This window comes from Cucumis sativus, chromosome 7 (genome assembly GCF_000004075.3).
Source record: "Cucumis sativus cultivar 9930 chromosome 7, Cucumber_9930_V3, whole genome shotgun sequence".
Taxonomy (NCBI): Eukaryota; Viridiplantae; Streptophyta; class Magnoliopsida; order Cucurbitales; family Cucurbitaceae; genus Cucumis; species Cucumis sativus.
The window spans coordinates 10,298,317-10,315,838 of record NC_026661.2 but is presented as its reverse complement, the minus strand read 5'-3'; the positions used below and the strand labels follow the sequence as shown (position 1 = coordinate 10,315,838).

General features: G+C 36.0%; 1 protein-coding gene across 1 annotated transcript; it reads right to left on the bottom strand.

Annotated features, from left to right (window-relative positions):
* Positions 1-2,435: 2,435 nt before the first annotated feature.
* Positions 2,436-16,623, bottom strand: LOC101222795 (ribosome biogenesis protein bms1). The gene is made up of 19 exons (XM_011660659.2): positions 16,454-16,623; positions 16,199-16,356; positions 15,948-16,094; positions 15,773-15,863; positions 15,542-15,660; positions 15,185-15,375; positions 14,831-15,041; positions 14,094-14,334; positions 13,136-13,587; positions 12,605-12,692; positions 12,329-12,528; positions 11,871-12,199; positions 11,082-11,157; positions 10,630-10,848; positions 4,956-5,198; positions 4,460-4,669; positions 3,398-3,667; positions 3,067-3,270; positions 2,436-2,977 (listed from the first exon to the last, which is right to left on the bottom strand). Exons 2-19 carry the CDS (start codon positions 16,340-16,342, stop codon positions 2,819-2,821), a joined length of 3,594 nt encoding a protein of 1,197 aa, XP_011658961.1. The 5' UTR covers positions 16,343-16,356; positions 16,454-16,623; the 3' UTR covers positions 2,436-2,818.
* Between the last annotated feature and the right edge of the window lie 899 nt (positions 16,624-17,522).

Below are 17,522 nucleotides of genomic sequence, written 5' to 3'. Positions count from 1 at the left end.
GTGTTTAGTGTCTGAACCTAACTTTAATAATGTTTTTGTCTAGTGCTTTTAGGTCTCTTTTGCAATAATATAATGACATGTTTCCACGTGAAGATGCACCAACGATCTATCTCCTTTAAGAGGAATTGAACATCAAATTGACTTCATACTCAGGACAACTCTTCCAACTAAAGCCAAAGAGATTCAAAGGCAAGTGGAAGAACTCATGAACAAAGATTATGTGACAGAAAGCATGAGTCCTTGTTCGATTTTGATAATTTAGGTACCCAAGAAAAATGGAACATGGAGGATGTGTGTTGATTGACAGACCAACAACAAAATAACGGTAAAGTATCAACTTTCTATTCCTAAATTAGATGACATATTAGATGAATTACACATGTGATTATGCTACTAAAATTGAATTGATCTTAAAAGTGGTTATCAAATCAAATTCGAATGCATGTGGAAGATGAGCGAAAAATGAATTTCAAAACAAAATTTGGTCTTTATGAGTGGCTTGTTATGTCATCTTACTACTGCACCAAGCACTTTTATAAGACTAATGAATTATGTTTTGATAGAATATTAGAAAGTTTGTTCTTGTATACTTTGATGATACTCTTGTTTACTCAAAAAGTTTGGATGAAGTATTTCACATGTAAAGACAATTTAGTTTAAACTTAGAGAAGAAAAGTTCTATCTCAACTTCAAAAAGTGTAGTTTTTGTCAAGAGCAAACCAACTTCTCAGGGTTCATCGTTGAAATGATGGGGTTAAAGTTCATGAAAAAAGGTAAAAGTTATTCGAGAGTGGCCCACACCAACCAATGCAACTGAAATGAGATCCTTTTGTGGCTTGGCTAGTTTTTTGTAGAAGGTTTATTAAGAATTTTAGTAGCATAGCCTCGCCTTTGAAAAAAACTTGTGAAAAGGGATGTGAAATTTGAATGAAAATGGATGAGCAAGTGTGGTGTCTAAACACTTCGAGAGAATGTTGCCTTAATCATGGACTGGTTATGTAAGTTACATCACATCGAGGGTCTCGCATTGCTTAATCGCCTAATAATGTGTAAACCTTCCTTCACCCTTCTCTCGCATACAAGTTAGTTCGTTCAGTTTTCCATCTTGCCATAATTTATTCTCTTGTGCATGAGCTTCTAGGTGTAAGTATTTTTAGTTCTTTTTATACTCTTTCAACTTAATTGTCATAACATCTAAATGATAAGTAAACCCTAAAACTAATATCTAGAAATAATTCTCTGTGTTCAACTCTAGATCATCCAGGTAGACCTATTGTTCGCTTGCACTTGGGCAAGCAGTAGGAAAACTTGTACTCAAGGAGAACTAGCTATTATGCGATGAAGAGGCACATAGTGAGCATCTTACATGCTATGACCCATGACCCTTGACCGATCGCATAGAAGTAATCGCCCAATACAGAAAGTTATGATAAGCATCTAACGCGTGATGAACCTGCTTCGTGACGTATTGAAATTGCATTATACAAAGGTAAAGCAAATAAGTCCTAACGAAACCCTAAACAAAGGGAGCTTTGCTTAGGACACTAATTTCTATAAATCTCGAGTCTTGGGAGGATAACTTTACCTTTTGTAGATTTTGCTCAATAAAGCAATACATAGCACTACTAATTGTTCACCTTTTAAGGTTGTGTATGGCTTTAATCCTTCAACTCCTTTAGATTTGTCGTCTTTGCCACCTAATATATTTACTAGTGATGCAGTTCTTCCAAGGGGAAAATACATAAAAACTTTGCATAAGAAAATCAAAGAAAGAATTGAAAAGAAGAATTAAAAGTTTGTCCAAAGAAAGAACTAAGGGAAAAAAAAGTTTGATTTTTAAACCCAGTGACTAGGCTTGGGTTCATCTAAGAAAAGAAAGATTTTCACATCAACAAAAGTCTAAGCTTCACTCAAAAAGAGATTAACCATTTCAAGTGATAGAGCAGATCAATGACAACGCTTACAAACTTGACTTTCGAGATGAGTACAACATAAGTTCTACTTTTAATGTGACCAATTTGACTCCTTTTGATGTAGGGGATAAAAACCTTGATTTGAGGACAAATCCTCTAAAATAAAGGGGGTGATGTAAATTCAACAATACAACCTTTACATGTGCTCGAATGATCAATTATGAAAAGCAAGGCAAAGAAGATCAAAGAGATTTTCACACTACACCTTCAAAAGCTAGTAAATTCACATCATCAACAAATAATCTTGAGCAGAAAATTATGTACAATATTAGCTCAATGAGTCAGGATGAGAGTGGATTAAAGATGGCACGAAACGAAAAAAGTTCAATAGCATGTAAGATGACACGAAGAACAAAAAAAAAGTGTACAGATCTTGTGAAGATGTTATCAATTGTGCACTGCATGGAAAAATGTGATGTCAAACCATGCCAAACGCTATTCAAACATGGAACCAACCAAATGTAAAAGACTTCGAAACTTGTCCCCAGATAGATTGTAAGAATAATAAACCAACCAAAATTATGTATTTTGCAACTTACATACATAATGGATTTCATCATTTCAACATGATTACAAAGTTTGACATGACTTAAAGGATAATAATAATAAAATAATAAATTATATCAATTAAAAAGCATTATACAAAATTTTCTTGGTGCTTGGTCATGTGATATGCATAAGTGATTTGAAAATTCTAAAGCACTTAAAAAGGTGCTTGTAGAAAAATCACTCTACTTCTAAGATACATGAAAAACCCACTCTAAATGGATATATTTGACGAACCTATTGGGTGAATCTCTATTATGTAACAAGGCCACGCACCAAGCAATTAATCTCGACAAGTCTCATTCACTTCTTCGAATTTTCTTTTTCAGTTTATCTTGTTCTCTATATCTCTCCCGCCGTTCTTCTCTTTGCCGCTTTTTAGACAACTGCTCGGTTTTGGCATGCTCGGCTTCCAGCTCTTTTCTTTTCTTCTCTTCTTTGAGCTTTCGTTTCTTCATCTAAAGGAAACAAATTTGAAGGAATATGGATTAGAAGTTGTGAAACATATACTCTGAAAAAGAATCAAAAAGCTTTAGGAATGCATTACTTTCTCATGTCTCATAAGCTGAAGCTGTTGAACAAGAGCATGAACTTTCCGATCACGAGGCTCCATGACGACCGCTCTTCGCTTTTCGAGAAGTGGCCTCTGCTGACCGGGTGTATTCTTTGGTTTTGATTTAAATGGCAAGGCTGCTTGCAATGATTTGGGTATTACCAATGGATTGAACTTCCGTTTCTGCCTCTCGATTGGCTGCAATCGTAAAAGAAAAGACAAATTGAAATACAACCGACAGATGGACATCATCATGACAATCTGAACACAAAATGAGAGATGGAAACTCGACAACCAAAATCATTTTCTCCCAGCAAGATGTTACCTTGTAGAGTGAATCCTTGTTCAAAGGAATGGGAAGATTATGTTCTTTCCTAAGTTCAGCCACAGTTTTCATCCCTTGCCATACTCGATCACGGGGTTGCAATGCTGTTGTCAGCGGGTTGTAGAATTTAGGAACTTCAACTTTAGTCCATGCACGCAGGAAAACTATGTCACTCATCCGAATCTTGTCCTCGAAGGTACATCTAGCAATTCCTTCCTTGGGTGGTCCTCCTTTCTTTTTCGGCTGGTTACCAATCTCCTCTTTTGCAGCCTACAGAATATTAGAAAGTAATGGTTAGAGAAACAGGATATTAACTATCCATTGAAGTATATCAATGTTTACATTGTTCCAAGGGTCCAACACTACCACGAGGGTGGGGTTAAATCAATAAATTCACAATACTATAAAGATTAACTTCAACAAAATATTTAAAATACGAACATAATTAAGATAGGACTTGTCAAGCGCTACTCAAACATGGAACCCCATTATAAATTTATGAGGCTTCAGCTTGGCTCCATATGACACCTAACAATTCATCTATAAGATTAACAGGCCCATATGTCTCTACTAAACTAACTACTACCCGTATACCAGTTAGGAAAGGATCCTATGAAATGGGACCTCTTTAGGAAGAGTAGATCAAAGGATAAGTAGGCAAATACTTAACCACTTTGTCAGAAATATATATTTATTCAATCTAATACAAAAAAAAAAAAACACAACGATATGCTCTTAATGCCAGGCTTATTTGTCTAACCGATCAACAAGCCAGGTTTCAGTTTGGCTCATCAAGAAACAACTTGCATCATAAAAAGTCATCATAAGAACCAATCATTCACACTGTATAAACAGATGCCAGCTTGTGGATAAATAGTCACACTTTAGTAAGCAAACTATAGAAGAATATATAACCACAAAAAAGCTGGAGGTCTGGACACGTCAAGGTGAGGTACATGAGCATTTCCTGTCATACACACAATACAAGAAGAAAAAGAAAAAATAATATGGGAAAGTAGGAAAAACAACATACAAAAAGTCCTCTATTTCAAACAAACATACCTTCTTGACCTGACCCCGGATACCACTGACAGTTCGAACAGAGGCACCTTCAAAACGAGCTATTTCAAGGTCTGAAGTAAACATGTCTTTTATAAGTGCTGTCTTCTTAAAAATTTTGCATGGATACCCAACTAGTTTGATTTTCTTGACCACCCGTTCTTCATGATTAGACTGGAGCACAGTAGCCGTTGCAGCTATCCTGAAGGATGTCTGAGAAACCAAAAAAAAAAGGCTGTATAAGAGCTTGAAAAATGTCAACAAAAGATTGCAATAAAAATTTGGAAAGGTAGCATTGCATGCCTAATCTAATCCAAACAGTTGAAACGGTCATGAGACAAACTTGTTGGAAAGAGAAATATTATAATCACATATTCAATTTATTTTAACAGCCTATCATTTCATGGAAAATCAAAAAGCTTCAGATGGTATCTACGTAAACCTACTTGATTATCTATCAAAACATATCTGATTTCTTATTTATAATTGAAAAGAATACCTGAATGTTGCTAGATAAAGTTTGAACAGCAATAACCCCCGTGTTAGGAGGGGCCAGAGGACCCCAGAACATTGCTAGGCAGTGCATGTGTTCAGGTGTATATTTAAGCATGCGGTGCCTCCCGTTCGAATCCTCAATTGCATAAACAGGGGTACTTTGGTACCGTCTCCATCCAATAGAAAAAATTAATGGATCTCTAGTCTTCAGTACCTTCTTATACCACCTATGTCGTTTTAGTCTGACCTGATAATATAGCAAGACAACTTGGTGAATGAAGAACACTTACATAATTTTTCCAAAAATAAACAAATCCCTCATCTTGAAATGAAGGGCATAATAAAGCAATTGGACAAGAACTCCAAACTCAGTATATCTACTACTCATGAGAAAACTACACAGAATAAAAGGCAAAAATTTAAAGAGACAGGATACAAGACACTCGTGGAAAGACTAACAAATGAATTAGCATTGATAATCCCATTAACATCAAACACACTTGTATTAAATATATTGAGTCAACATTTAACAGCTCAACCTCTTTTAAACCTATTAGAACAGAGAAACATAAAGCCAGCAAATTATGGTGCAACTGGAAGTTCTTTTAGAGAAGAAATCATTCAACCTTAAGAACAAGCAAAACACATGGAAGCCCCTTATCAGACTTGTGAAATTGGCTTGGTTGATCTTATAGAGAATAATGTGACAGAGGACCTAATCCAAGAAAATAAATATAACAATCTTTATCTCATGCTTGCCTTCTCAGATAGGCCATCTACAAAAGACATAAATTCAATGGTTGAGATCCCAAGAAAGAGAGTGAGAGCATCCAGGAGCTTTCTCAATTTACAGCCATCAATCAATTAAAACGAGAAGTGAGCTCCTCTCACAATACGGGAAACCCTCAAATCCCCATGATTCTTAGTTCTATCCGTTAGAAACAATACGTAGTCGGAAACAAGCCCATGTTGAAGATGCCATCTAGTCAACCCGTACTTGTTCATCTTCCACAAAACCAAGCTTCACCATATTGATTGACTTATCACAAATCTTTTTTGAAGCTCCAAAGACATTGGTTTTGCTTCTCTTGGCTTGGTAGGGCTCCTTTTAGGCTATCTTATTCCTTTGGAACAATACTATCTTCATCATACAAGATATGGTTGGCAACCTGGAGGTGCTTTATCTCTTTACCCTATTTCATTTGGCTGAGATGACCATGTTATGGCCATCTGGAGTTAATGGCCCTCACTTCCCAAGCAGTAGAAAGTAGTTCTAAGGAGAGCTGAAGAACCTTGGTGGTCTTCAGTCTAGAGAAGTTAGGTGCTCGAAGGAATCATAATCTTGCTGGCTAGACGGATCTTGGACAAATTGGTGAAAAGAACCATTACCTGATATTGTTCAACATAGTAACTGAAAACGTCTCCCTGTTAATATTCCTCTTAAGTCTCAACAATGCTAGATTTTATATTTACTTGGTCTATTTTTGCTGTTCAAATGAAACAAAAACAAAAACATGAAAAAAAAAATTCAGATATACCCACGTATCCTCATGGATGGATTCCTCATCTCCCATGATTGATTTTCTAAATTCTCAATTACTAAATTTGATAAACTGGAAAGTGTTACCCCTAATAATTTCTTGATTATTTTGCAATGTTAAAATTGTGGTTTGGGAAATCTTGGATTTGGAACTGTAATTGTGCTATTGTGGTTAATGGTAAACGTTGGAGTCAGATCTCCAAGCATTCAAGAGTCTTAAACAAGAGGACCTCCTATCTCCTTTCTCTTTTCTCTTTTTTCTGTCTTGTGCTTGTTGAAGTCCTAAGCAGGTTGGTTTCCACTAGTCATAGGAAGATGATTGGTTTCATGTGGGTAGGGAAGAAATTTGCCCTCTTGCCAGTTACCACTGGTCTGATGATAACACGATCTTTATTTGTTAAGGAATAGAGAATTATTTTATTAACCTAAAGAACATTTTGACTATATTTCGATCTTCACTAGACTCAAGATTACTGGGAAAAAAGAAAGTTTGTTAGTTAGCATTATGATGGAAATCTCAATGGAAGTCTTTATTGAACAAACAATCACTCCAAGGAAGTTACAAACACCAATGGAATTATGAACTACTACTACTCTCACACTCCCGAGAAGAGTCCCTAACAACATAACCAACTAACTGACTTCCCTTTTCCCTATCTTCCCTAATAATAATACTCATCTACTAAAGTGGTCCTCCTTCACTCCAGCTGTCTCCAGCACATTACCAGCTCAGCAACATGAGCCATACTCCCACAAACTATTGCTTTCCCCTTCCTACCCTTTCTATCATATTGTAGTGTCCTTTGTGTGTCCAAAGTGCAGTCTTCTCAACATCTTCAGGATGCATTCTGATCTGATGATAGCCAAACTTCAAGACGATCTTAGAAAACATGGTAGCATCCCTTAATTCATCAAACAACTCCACTACTGGTATAAGGAATTTATCAGTATGATCACACTGTTTAAGGTTCTATAATTTACTCCTCCATCTTTCTTATGTACAAACAAAACCAGACTAGAATAAGGACTTGTGCTCGGCCATATAATTTCCAAAGTTAACATTTCCTCTACAACTTCTCCATTCTGATGATAAGCATAACTATAAAGGCGAACATTTACCGGATTCGTTCCCATTCTCAGATGGATATGATGTTCAATCTCTCTTCGTGGAGGTAATTCTTCAGGCATCTGAAACACATCCTCGAATTGATGCAGTAGAGTAGAAATAGCTTGAGATACGGAGTGCACCTCCCCTATCCCATACCACTCAGCCGATGATATTTCCCTCTCCATCTCCATTGAATAGCGTTCTATCAAATATCCTTGATATGTTTCAGTCCACGATTTCATCATACTTTTCAGACTCACCCGTGCTTTTGTTAAAATTGGATCTCCTTTCAATTTGATTGTTCTTTCCCCTGGACATAAGTTCATTGACAAGTTTCGCCAATCAACCATAGTGAGTCCCAATGTCTGTGGCCATTGCATACCCACTATAACGTCTACACCTCCCAGTTCTAGTGGAAGAAAACTATCCTCAAAATTAAATCTCCAATCATCACTTCCACATCAGATAGCCTCCTCGCCAAACCATAGACCTTCCTTTCTTTTAGCTTGAAATTCTGCATCAGATAGCCTCCTTGTCAGACCTTCTCTTTGAATTCCCATTGCTGTCTCCCTGCATAACATGATTGTTCGCATCGAAATGATTTCATTTATCTTTCCACCGATTCCTCCCTCTTTTATTGCTATCGAAACATTAGGTTTAGTATTAACAAATAAGTTTTGGGCCTTACCTCCTCCTTGCGCATTCAGGCCCACTTCCTTTCGTCTTGTCTCACTCTCAATTTGTTGGGCCGATTTCATCATCCGAGCAAGCCCATTTGGTTCCCAACACCAATTTCAAACTTGAATCATTGCTTAAGCCCATTCATGAAGGTCTCCTCCAAAACTTCATTCGGTAACAGTGCAACCAATTTAACGAGAAGATTTCGATGTTCTTCAATCACCGCTATAGTCATCAACTAATCACCGGTACAGTCGTTTTCTCCAGTTCTATCAGTTTGTGTATTTCGAAATATCTATCTACTCAAAAAGCCATGAATTCGGATCAACTCCGTTGAAGATCGACATTTCAACCTTCTTAAACTTACTATGATCTTGCACCACATCATTTACATCTGGTTTTACCAGATTTGTTAACAAATAACCTAATTCTTCTAAATTCTCTCCAACGTCCTTACTTGATGATTCTTCGATTATTGCAGATGTCATCGAACGTGTTTTAGTTACTCCTCCTACAAATGTCAATAGCATCTTCTGTTGCTTATTGCTCACTCAATCGCTTTTGGATGCCAAAATCTTTTCAATTGCTGGTAGTTTTTTTTTTATCAACTCTGATTGTTGATAATTCTTGTTCCAATGCTTCCATATTTTCTTCTAATCCCTTTTGCACCATTATGTGAATTTTCTTAGGGAATTTTGCTCTGATACCAATCTGATAGGAATCTCAATGGAAATCTTCATTGAACAAATAATCATCCTAAGGCAAGTTATAAACACCAATGTAATTATGAACAACTACTACTCTCTCACTCTCGAGAAGTGTCCCTAACAAAATGACCAACTAACTGGCTTCCTTTTTTCCTATCTTACCAAATAATACTACTCCTCTACTGAAGTGATCCCTCCTTCACTTCACCTGTCTCCAGCATATCACCAGCTAAGCAACATGAGCTATACTCTCAAAAACTATAGCTTTCCCCTTCCTACCCTTTTTATGATATTCCATTACAATTGGAGGTCTATGACATTACTTGCATACAAGCTACATTGATCTCTAATGGCCATCTTTTGCTAGGTTTGAAGGGACCACTTCCCTCACCTCTTTATCTAATATTCTCTTTGGACATAAACCATTTTGTCTTAACTTCTTGAACCTGTCTCCAGCATATCACCAGCTAAGCAGTATGAGCTATACTCCCAAAAACTATAGCTTTCACCTATCTACCCTTTTTATGATATTCCATTACAATTGGAGATCTATGACATCACTTGCATACAAGCTACATTGATCTCTAATGGCCATCTTTTGCTAGGTTTGAAGCGACCACTTCCCTCACCTCTTTATCTCAGATTCCCTTTGGACATAATCCATTTTGTCTCAACTTCTTGAACCCAGGGGATGAAAGGGTTCAAAAGTGATTATAATCTTCGAAGAAGGAATTCTTTTCTAAAGGTGGAAGGGTTTAAGATTTGGATGGTGATCCATAATAGGGATGTTCACAAGCGAGTAAAGCGAGACCCCCATTTGATTCTCCATCCCTAAAACTATCCTCATTAAATTTAATGGAGGATTCGGGCAAGGATTAGGTACTCTTCATTCCTCGTGTAGTTAATATTCCACTGAAAATTGTAATTTAAATTGTTAATATCCCATGAAGAATCACCTTAAGGAGAAATTTCTAAGAATTACTAAAACAAAATAATTGCTTATCGACTTATCTAATTATCCATTTATGTAGTCAAACGTTCAACCATTTGGTTCAGACATCAAATTCGCAAACAGGTCAAGAGTGATAGCAGGAATGTGGGATATATTTCTTGTCCTTGTCATCATTTAACTCACAAAGATATTTTCGCAACTCCCTCTCCCATTCCCAGCCTATAAGAAGATTTTCTGCCTTAGTGGAGTAGCAAGTCCCCATGGGGTTGATGAATGGACAACCCTATGCATAAATTCCTAACTGTTCCTATCATTATTCAAGGTCCCCTGTCTTTGCAAGGGAGCAAAGGAGGGTGCAGGTTTTCACTTGGTTAGATGTAGACGTTCATTCTAAATTAATTGAATTGGGTGGTTGCGGAACGGTTAATTTGAGTGTTCATTGTGTTCTTCCATGATAAACTTGGTATGGAAAAATTTGAAGCATGACCAAGGGAGAAGCTCTATTATATGATTGAAAATGTCATTTACTTGCTTTTTGTATCAGGTTTACCACCACCCCTTCCACTGTTAAATTATGTTGTCAGTAACTTAGTAAGGAGAGAAACAAGAGATCAACAACTTCTAACAATGACACAAAAAAGGATGTAAAATAATCAAATAAAGCAAAAAATACTATAAAAAAATATGTTTTACCTGCATGTATCCAGCATCATCCTCCCCAGGACCAATTCCTCCAACCAAAATAGGCTGGCAAGGATCAAAATGTTCGACCATCTCACAAGAAACACCATGAACTTCCAATCTTACGTATGTCCCAGATTGGAATCCCTCAATCTTCAATCGGAAGGCTTCATCAATATTATCAAGTTCAGCCTTATTCCTCTGTTTCCTAATCTCAATTTCCTCCTTCATCTGAAACAATCAAGAATGAAGCAATGCTCCAGGTCATGCATGAAATACTTCTTGAAATAACAATGATGAAATACATTTTCAAATAAAAAATAAGTCATTTTGAAAAAATTAGAGTGCTTAACAGCCACCCAAAATAGCTTTTGAAGGGTATTTTGAACCATTTTTATCAAAAGAGTTTTAATAAAAATGAGTTTTTTAAAAAACATTTTTCTCAAGTCAATCCAAACGGTTACCTTGTCATGATAGTCACTTCCATTAGCCTCATCTTCTTTATCACTTCCATCCTCTGCTACCTTAGATCCATCATATGTAGGTGAGAGTTAAGGATCCAACAACTCATGAAAAGAAAATAAGAAGGGAAAAAGAACTCCAATTTCAAGTTAACTTTTCTATAAAAATGAATATAATTAAACAACAAAATCACAGATAAAGTGGTGTACCCGAGAGTGAGAAAGAGAGTTGATTTTAATAGAAAAGAGATTTTAGGTAAAAGAGTAAAAGGGTAGAAGATTTCCTTAAGACCTTGTACTCACATTTACCTATAAATACAACACTTCTCGCCTCAGGTGAGGAGAATAATCATTTAATAAATTTTAAATCACCAATTCATCCAAAAGTTTAAGCTAGTGGTTGAAGACAAAATTTAATCATATATCAACAAAACTCCCCCTCAATTGTGGGCTTGAAATATTTGAAAGGCTCAACAAGGGAAAATCAATTTTAATTGGAGAGGAAATAACAATGCAAGGGCGTTAATACAAGACGTCCTAAACCACCTGCTCTAATACCATCTTAAATCATCCAATTCATCCAAAAGTTTAATCTAGTGATTGAAGGCAAATTTAATTGTATATCACTAACAATAAAAAATTACACTTTTTGTTTACACCAAAGTTGTAGTATTGTCAAGATTTGAATGGGGCATTTAAGAGAAAAGCAAAAACCCAATTTCATTTCTTTTCATAAAAGAAGAGGAGGGTGGGAAAAATAAAAGAGTGCAATAAAAATCATCAAAAGGATATTCAGCATCAAACTGTGCACGACGAGCAAGCTTTTTTAGCCTGCGTTCCTCAATTGTTGAGTCCTCTGTTGTTTGAACCGTTGCATCAGTAGTATTCTCAGCATGAAAACTCTCATATTTCTCACCAGTTTCTAGATCTTCAAAATCAGCAAAAACACTATCATCGTTTTCAATAACTTCAGAAGATTTATTTCTGAGAGCAGCTTTCGACCAATCACCCGTGACAAATCGGTCACGTATGCTTTCGATATCAAGGTCATTAGAAATTTTGAAATGTTTGGAACAATCCTCAGAATTGGCATTTTCACCATCTACTACCTCACTGTCGTTCTGTCATTATCAATATATTTAGAAGTTAAGAAAGCAGTCATTGTTCACGAAAGTGGAAAAACAATACATGAAAGACATGAAATCTAATGGAAAGGAAATACTATTTTGAAAAAATAGTACAGAGTGAACCTTATTTATCCTGCCTACAGGCGTAAAAAAATCACCCCCATCATTTTCTTCATCGGAAGTATCATGTGCTTCATTGCTTGAGGTAGTAGATATATCCGTGGATTTTCCGTACACAAGTTTCATGAGATTCACATGTTGCCTAGACCTGGTCCTTTCACTCAAAGGCTCTTTCCACTTTGATGTGTTACCCATGCCAGCATCTACAATCGAATAATAAGTTGGTAAATCATCAATGGATAAAAACATTTGCATATTGCTTGTTTACAAGAAAAATACCGTCTTGCTCATCATCTTCATCATAGTCTGACATTTTTTCATCATTAATATCACTGTCATCTCCATCATTACCTTCTTCATCTGAGTCCTATGATGACATAAAATAAAACATCAGGACACTATCAACGTCCTATTTTTCGGCACATTGAGCAAAACTAGTTGAATGGTCCATAAGAAATAAAGCAGTAGCCAATGTGCTATAAGATAGAGAGCGGCAAAGAAAAAGCTCCAACAGGGGATTAATTAATATGATGCCATAAAGAGAACAACACTAAACACTAAAAAAAAGTTGCCTTTATGGAGTGGCAAAGAAAGAGCTACAACAGGGGATTAATTAATATGATGCCAAAAAGAGTACAACACTAAACACTAAAAAAAAGTTGCCTTTATGTGCCTTATCTGTGAACCAACACCTAAACGTTTCTCATATTAGTTTGTTTGACCTCTACAAGGCAATTCATCTACACCTTGTACAGAGGCTTCAGCATGATATGCACCAAGACATTATGAAATTGGTATCAGTTACATTACCATGAGATCATCAGACTCAACATCATTTCCAAAAACCGCTTTCCTCCTAAATCTCCCTTCATGAAATTCAACATGTTCCTTCATATGGTCTTCAACCGGGGAATTCTCATCTAATAAATCATTATACTCTTCTTCATCAGTGCCCACACTTTCAAATTTAGCCTTTCTCTTGATAAGGTCATCTTCATCTGAAGACTCTGAATCATCAGCATCATGTGCCACACCCAGCCTATCAACTTCCTGGGACCCAGGCTGGTATTTCTCTGATGACTCAATTTCATGAATCCCATTTGAATTCTCAAGAGTATTGTTTGTATCACTCCTAGCTCCAGATGAGTTGTCAGGCTTTCTGCCAAAAAGAGAAATGAAGCTCTTCTCTAACTTCTCATCAACTGAATATTTTGTGCTCTGGAGAGACTTCACCAAAACCTCACCCACATCTTGATCCTTACCTGATGATACCATAAGAGTTATTTCAAAAAGAGATGGTGGAAGGCATGGCAGCTAATATGCAAAATATGTGCTATATTAAAACTGAAGTCTGAAATAGTAATGCAGAAGAAATAAAGAGCGGGTTTTAAAGTTATAGTTTGCAAAGGAAGTGTCAAGAAGACGATTCTTTGAAGCCATAAATAAAACACAATCCCATTGGTAAAAAGATTACAAGAAGAAGATGTCCTATGAAGGAAAATACAAAAATACTAGCTATATCATCTGAAAAAAAAAAGAATGTAGTCTTGCAAGTTTCAGCTCCTTTTTTTTCACTATACAATTGCTAAAAGCTTTATTACAGGTCTACAATTACCACAAGATGTTTAGAAGGGTTTTTCTAAGTAAACTTGCCCATCAAGAAATGAGGCACTTAGTCGTAGGGTTCTCATGTCAAGACAGTACAGTGTTTCTTGCAATTTTACACACTCACGGGAAACTCCTCAGAAAATTAATGGAAGAAAATTACCTTTCCCTGAATATCCGTCTTTGTCATCATCAACTTTGGAATACTGAACAAAATGGTCATTGATATTTATATAAACAGCATCCTTGTCATACAAGAGATCCCCAAGCCCAGACATAGGAGCATAAAACAATTTCTCCTTATCACGTAGTCCTTTCTTTTTGGCAGCAGATGGCAAAGGACAAGGATCAGCCAAATTGGTTACACTAGCCAATTCAAAATCACCCACACCAGCAATGTGAACCTGATTCATGCTATGGAAGTAAGGAAATATACAAAACAAGTTGAGGTGACTAAATTGATTAGTTGATTGTCTTCCTAAGCATCCTAGTAAACCTACGTGTACAAATTTTTTTCAAAAATTATTTTGGAAGAGATTGTCTAGAGTAACAAGAAACAATAAGAGCATTATAGTAAACCAAAGTGTGCAAATTATCTTAAACAATTATTGAAGTTTTAGCATTTAGTATTTTTAAAATTTCCTTTCTGTTAGCCTAAACTAACAGTTAAAAAAGTTGTTAAGAGATCATTTCCCTATACATATTGACACCATGTAGTATGAAGTCTGATGATTAAGAAATTTCAGCTTTTACCCAGGTGTTTACACCAGTTATTCTCTCACTTCACCATTATTCTTCAAAGTAGTAAACAGTAACATTTGTTTCCCAAAAAAAAACACCCCACATAAACATGCAATAATTCCCATATCATGGCAAACCCAACGACCAGGGAAGTGGTACCTTAGTTCCATACTTCAAATTACAACCTCGAAGATAACCATAAAGTGTGATATTTCTATCACATTTATTGTTTGTATGCACTCTTTCAGGTGGAGTGACATCTTCAAATCTATCTACTAAAACATATGGATGGTTGGTACGCCAAGACAGAGGCTGAAACTTCATCACAGAGATAAACCGAGCAAGATTGTGTACCTCACGTTTAGGGTATCTGTTAATAAAGAAAATGTGAGAATTTAACAATCTTATTGACCACAATGCATATCAACCTATTACAAACATTAAATTTTCCTGCATTATGACGAAAACTAACAAAAATAAATGCTTCAATACAGGACTGAATAATATGCTTACTTCCCATGTACAAGCCCAGATAGATAAAATAATTTTGCTCCAGTACGTATCTCCGTCCAAAAGCGATGTTTAAGACGCTGCTTTGTTTTCCTTAATTTTTTTGCATCCTTAAATTTGTCAAGGTGCGTGAGAACTCCCATAACTTTTGGAAGTCCATGATTATGCAAAATGTTGAGAAACTCAAAAGTCTCCTGTGAAGTAGAAGAATGAAAGAAATGTCCCAAGTTAGCAATAGTAAGGAGATGATGGTCAAATAGCATAAAAAAAATAAAAAAAGGTTCAGTTAATCCACTATAATCTTCAAGTTCCAGGTTGAAAGATTAAACAAATGAAAGGAGAGAAATATCGGTATCTCACCATCTCAAACCCGTAAGCACCATCAATTAGAAGCAAAGTCAAATCAGCAAACTTTGCTGCGTCAATCATCCCATTGATTTCATTTGGGCACTCAACAAACTGTAAACGCCTTTGTTTACCTGAAAAAAACATAGTTGTACACACATTGAGAAGAACACAAAACGCAAAGTAGGTTACGCAAAACAGAATACTGAAATATGTCAACGAACAATAGGAACCAATTGAGAGAACCTGACACAATTGTAATCGGCCCACGAACATCAGGTAAATTATGTTTGGTGTAATGCTTAACAAGAGACTTTATTAATAAAGACTTCCCAACCTACAGTAGGAAAAGAATAAACTTTGAGATTCAAGTCCCCAAATTACATAATATACAAAGTAATCTACCCAAGTAAATTCACACCTGGGGAGGTCCTTGTACAACAATAACGTATGGTGCCGGTTCACCATAACAACGATCAATTACAGGAACATGAAGCCTACGTTGTTCTTTCTCAACAGAACGAGCTTGCAAACGCTTGGCTTTAACTGACGAATTAAAAGCAAAAGCCTATAGACAAGGGGAGAAACACTTAGTTCCCCAAATGACAAATAAGCTAAAAGGAAGAAGAGCATAATAGAAGAATCCAACAAACAAAGAAACAATTTAATCACCTTGGGATTCCGCTTTCTATCATTCTCAGAAACTTCCTCCTTCTTCCCTTTATCATTCACTGATTTCTTCTTTGCATTGGGACCCGATTGACGAGACCTATGGGCCTTGTGAGATTGATCTTCAGCACTTGCATTGACAGCCATGGACAAGGGAAAAACTTCGAATGAACAAACTGTGGGTTAGAATCAAATTCGATAAGGGTGCCCGAATAGTTCATTAACTAACATGGGTGGACATGGAGGTTGGGAGGATACCAGTAGCAACAAAGGAGTAAATAAATGCCAACCGTAGACAGAAAGCTGCGGCAGCACTGAACCGGAGAGTGTCGGCGGCAATAGGAAGGCCGGCGTGAAGAAGGTGGTGGAGCAGTTGAGAGTGAGGAGAAGACGAAGGAGGGTTTAGGGTTCTCCGTTTCTTTTATTTATTTTAAACTTATTTCAGAAATTAGGCTGAGTTTATTATTTAGAAATTTTCTAATTTGAGTGATGTATTATTTGAATAATATTGGGGTATTACCACCTCCACTATTTTTGTATTAATCCAATTACATATAAAAAAGTAAAATGATCAAAAACAAAATATTTATTTTCATAGAAAAATCAATTGTTGTATGCATTTTTTTATTTTTTAAAAAAATCTAAATTTAACTCTCTTGATGTCCCTTTTTTATTTATTCTGTCATTTGTTTTGTTTTGTTTCTTTAGTATACAATTGCAAGGTTGGGTAAGGTTGTAAACTCATATGCAACATCATTTTGGATAGTCTCCTTCTTAAATATTAAAGTTGGGGATGTCGATAAATTTACGTGACATGATGTTTGGTGAATAAGTATGGTCCAAAATTTTAAGAAATTAGTAGAAGCTTTATTTTCTTCCTCTATTTTGTATGACATTTTCTCTTTAAAGTTTTAACAATTCATTAGGGTGTTTGATCTGTGGATTTGGACTTACGAAGAGTTTGACATCCGAAGTTCAACTCATGGTTAGAACTTTAAAATAAAATTCATGAGGTTAAGAAACTAAACAATGGCCAATGATGGTTGTGGACTATAACTATTAGCTGGCTTTCGTGATCGATCTAACGCTCCAGCCAATGACTACCTTTCTTTCAAGGATGAGAATGAATTCCCTTTTTTCCCTCCTTCTGATTTCTCCTTCGTAGCAATTGAATGAGATAAATGAATCGAGAAGAATCAATTTGCTTAGGGTCGAAGAAGATTAAGAGGTTCGAGTCAACAAGTGAGGTCAAATAAGAATTTTATATAAGATATAAGCTCAAAAAACGGGACCAACATTTGTCCTAAAACTTAAGCTTTAAAAAATA

Bases quoted from the DNA above. Each gene is read 5' to 3' on its own strand.
- LOC101222795 (XM_011660659.2), bottom strand. From the start codon at position 16,342: ATGGCTGTCAATGCAAGTGCTGAAGATCAATCTCACAAGGCCCATAGG. The intron at 10,849-11,081 runs GTAACCGTTTGG...TGATTGTTTCAG, and splicing joins GAAGTGACTATCATGACAAG to ATGAAGGAGGAAATTGAGAT. The intron at 2,978-3,066 runs GTAATGCATTCC...TGTTTCCTTTAG, and splicing joins AGCTTATGAGACATGAGAAA to ATGAAGAAACGAAAGCTCAA.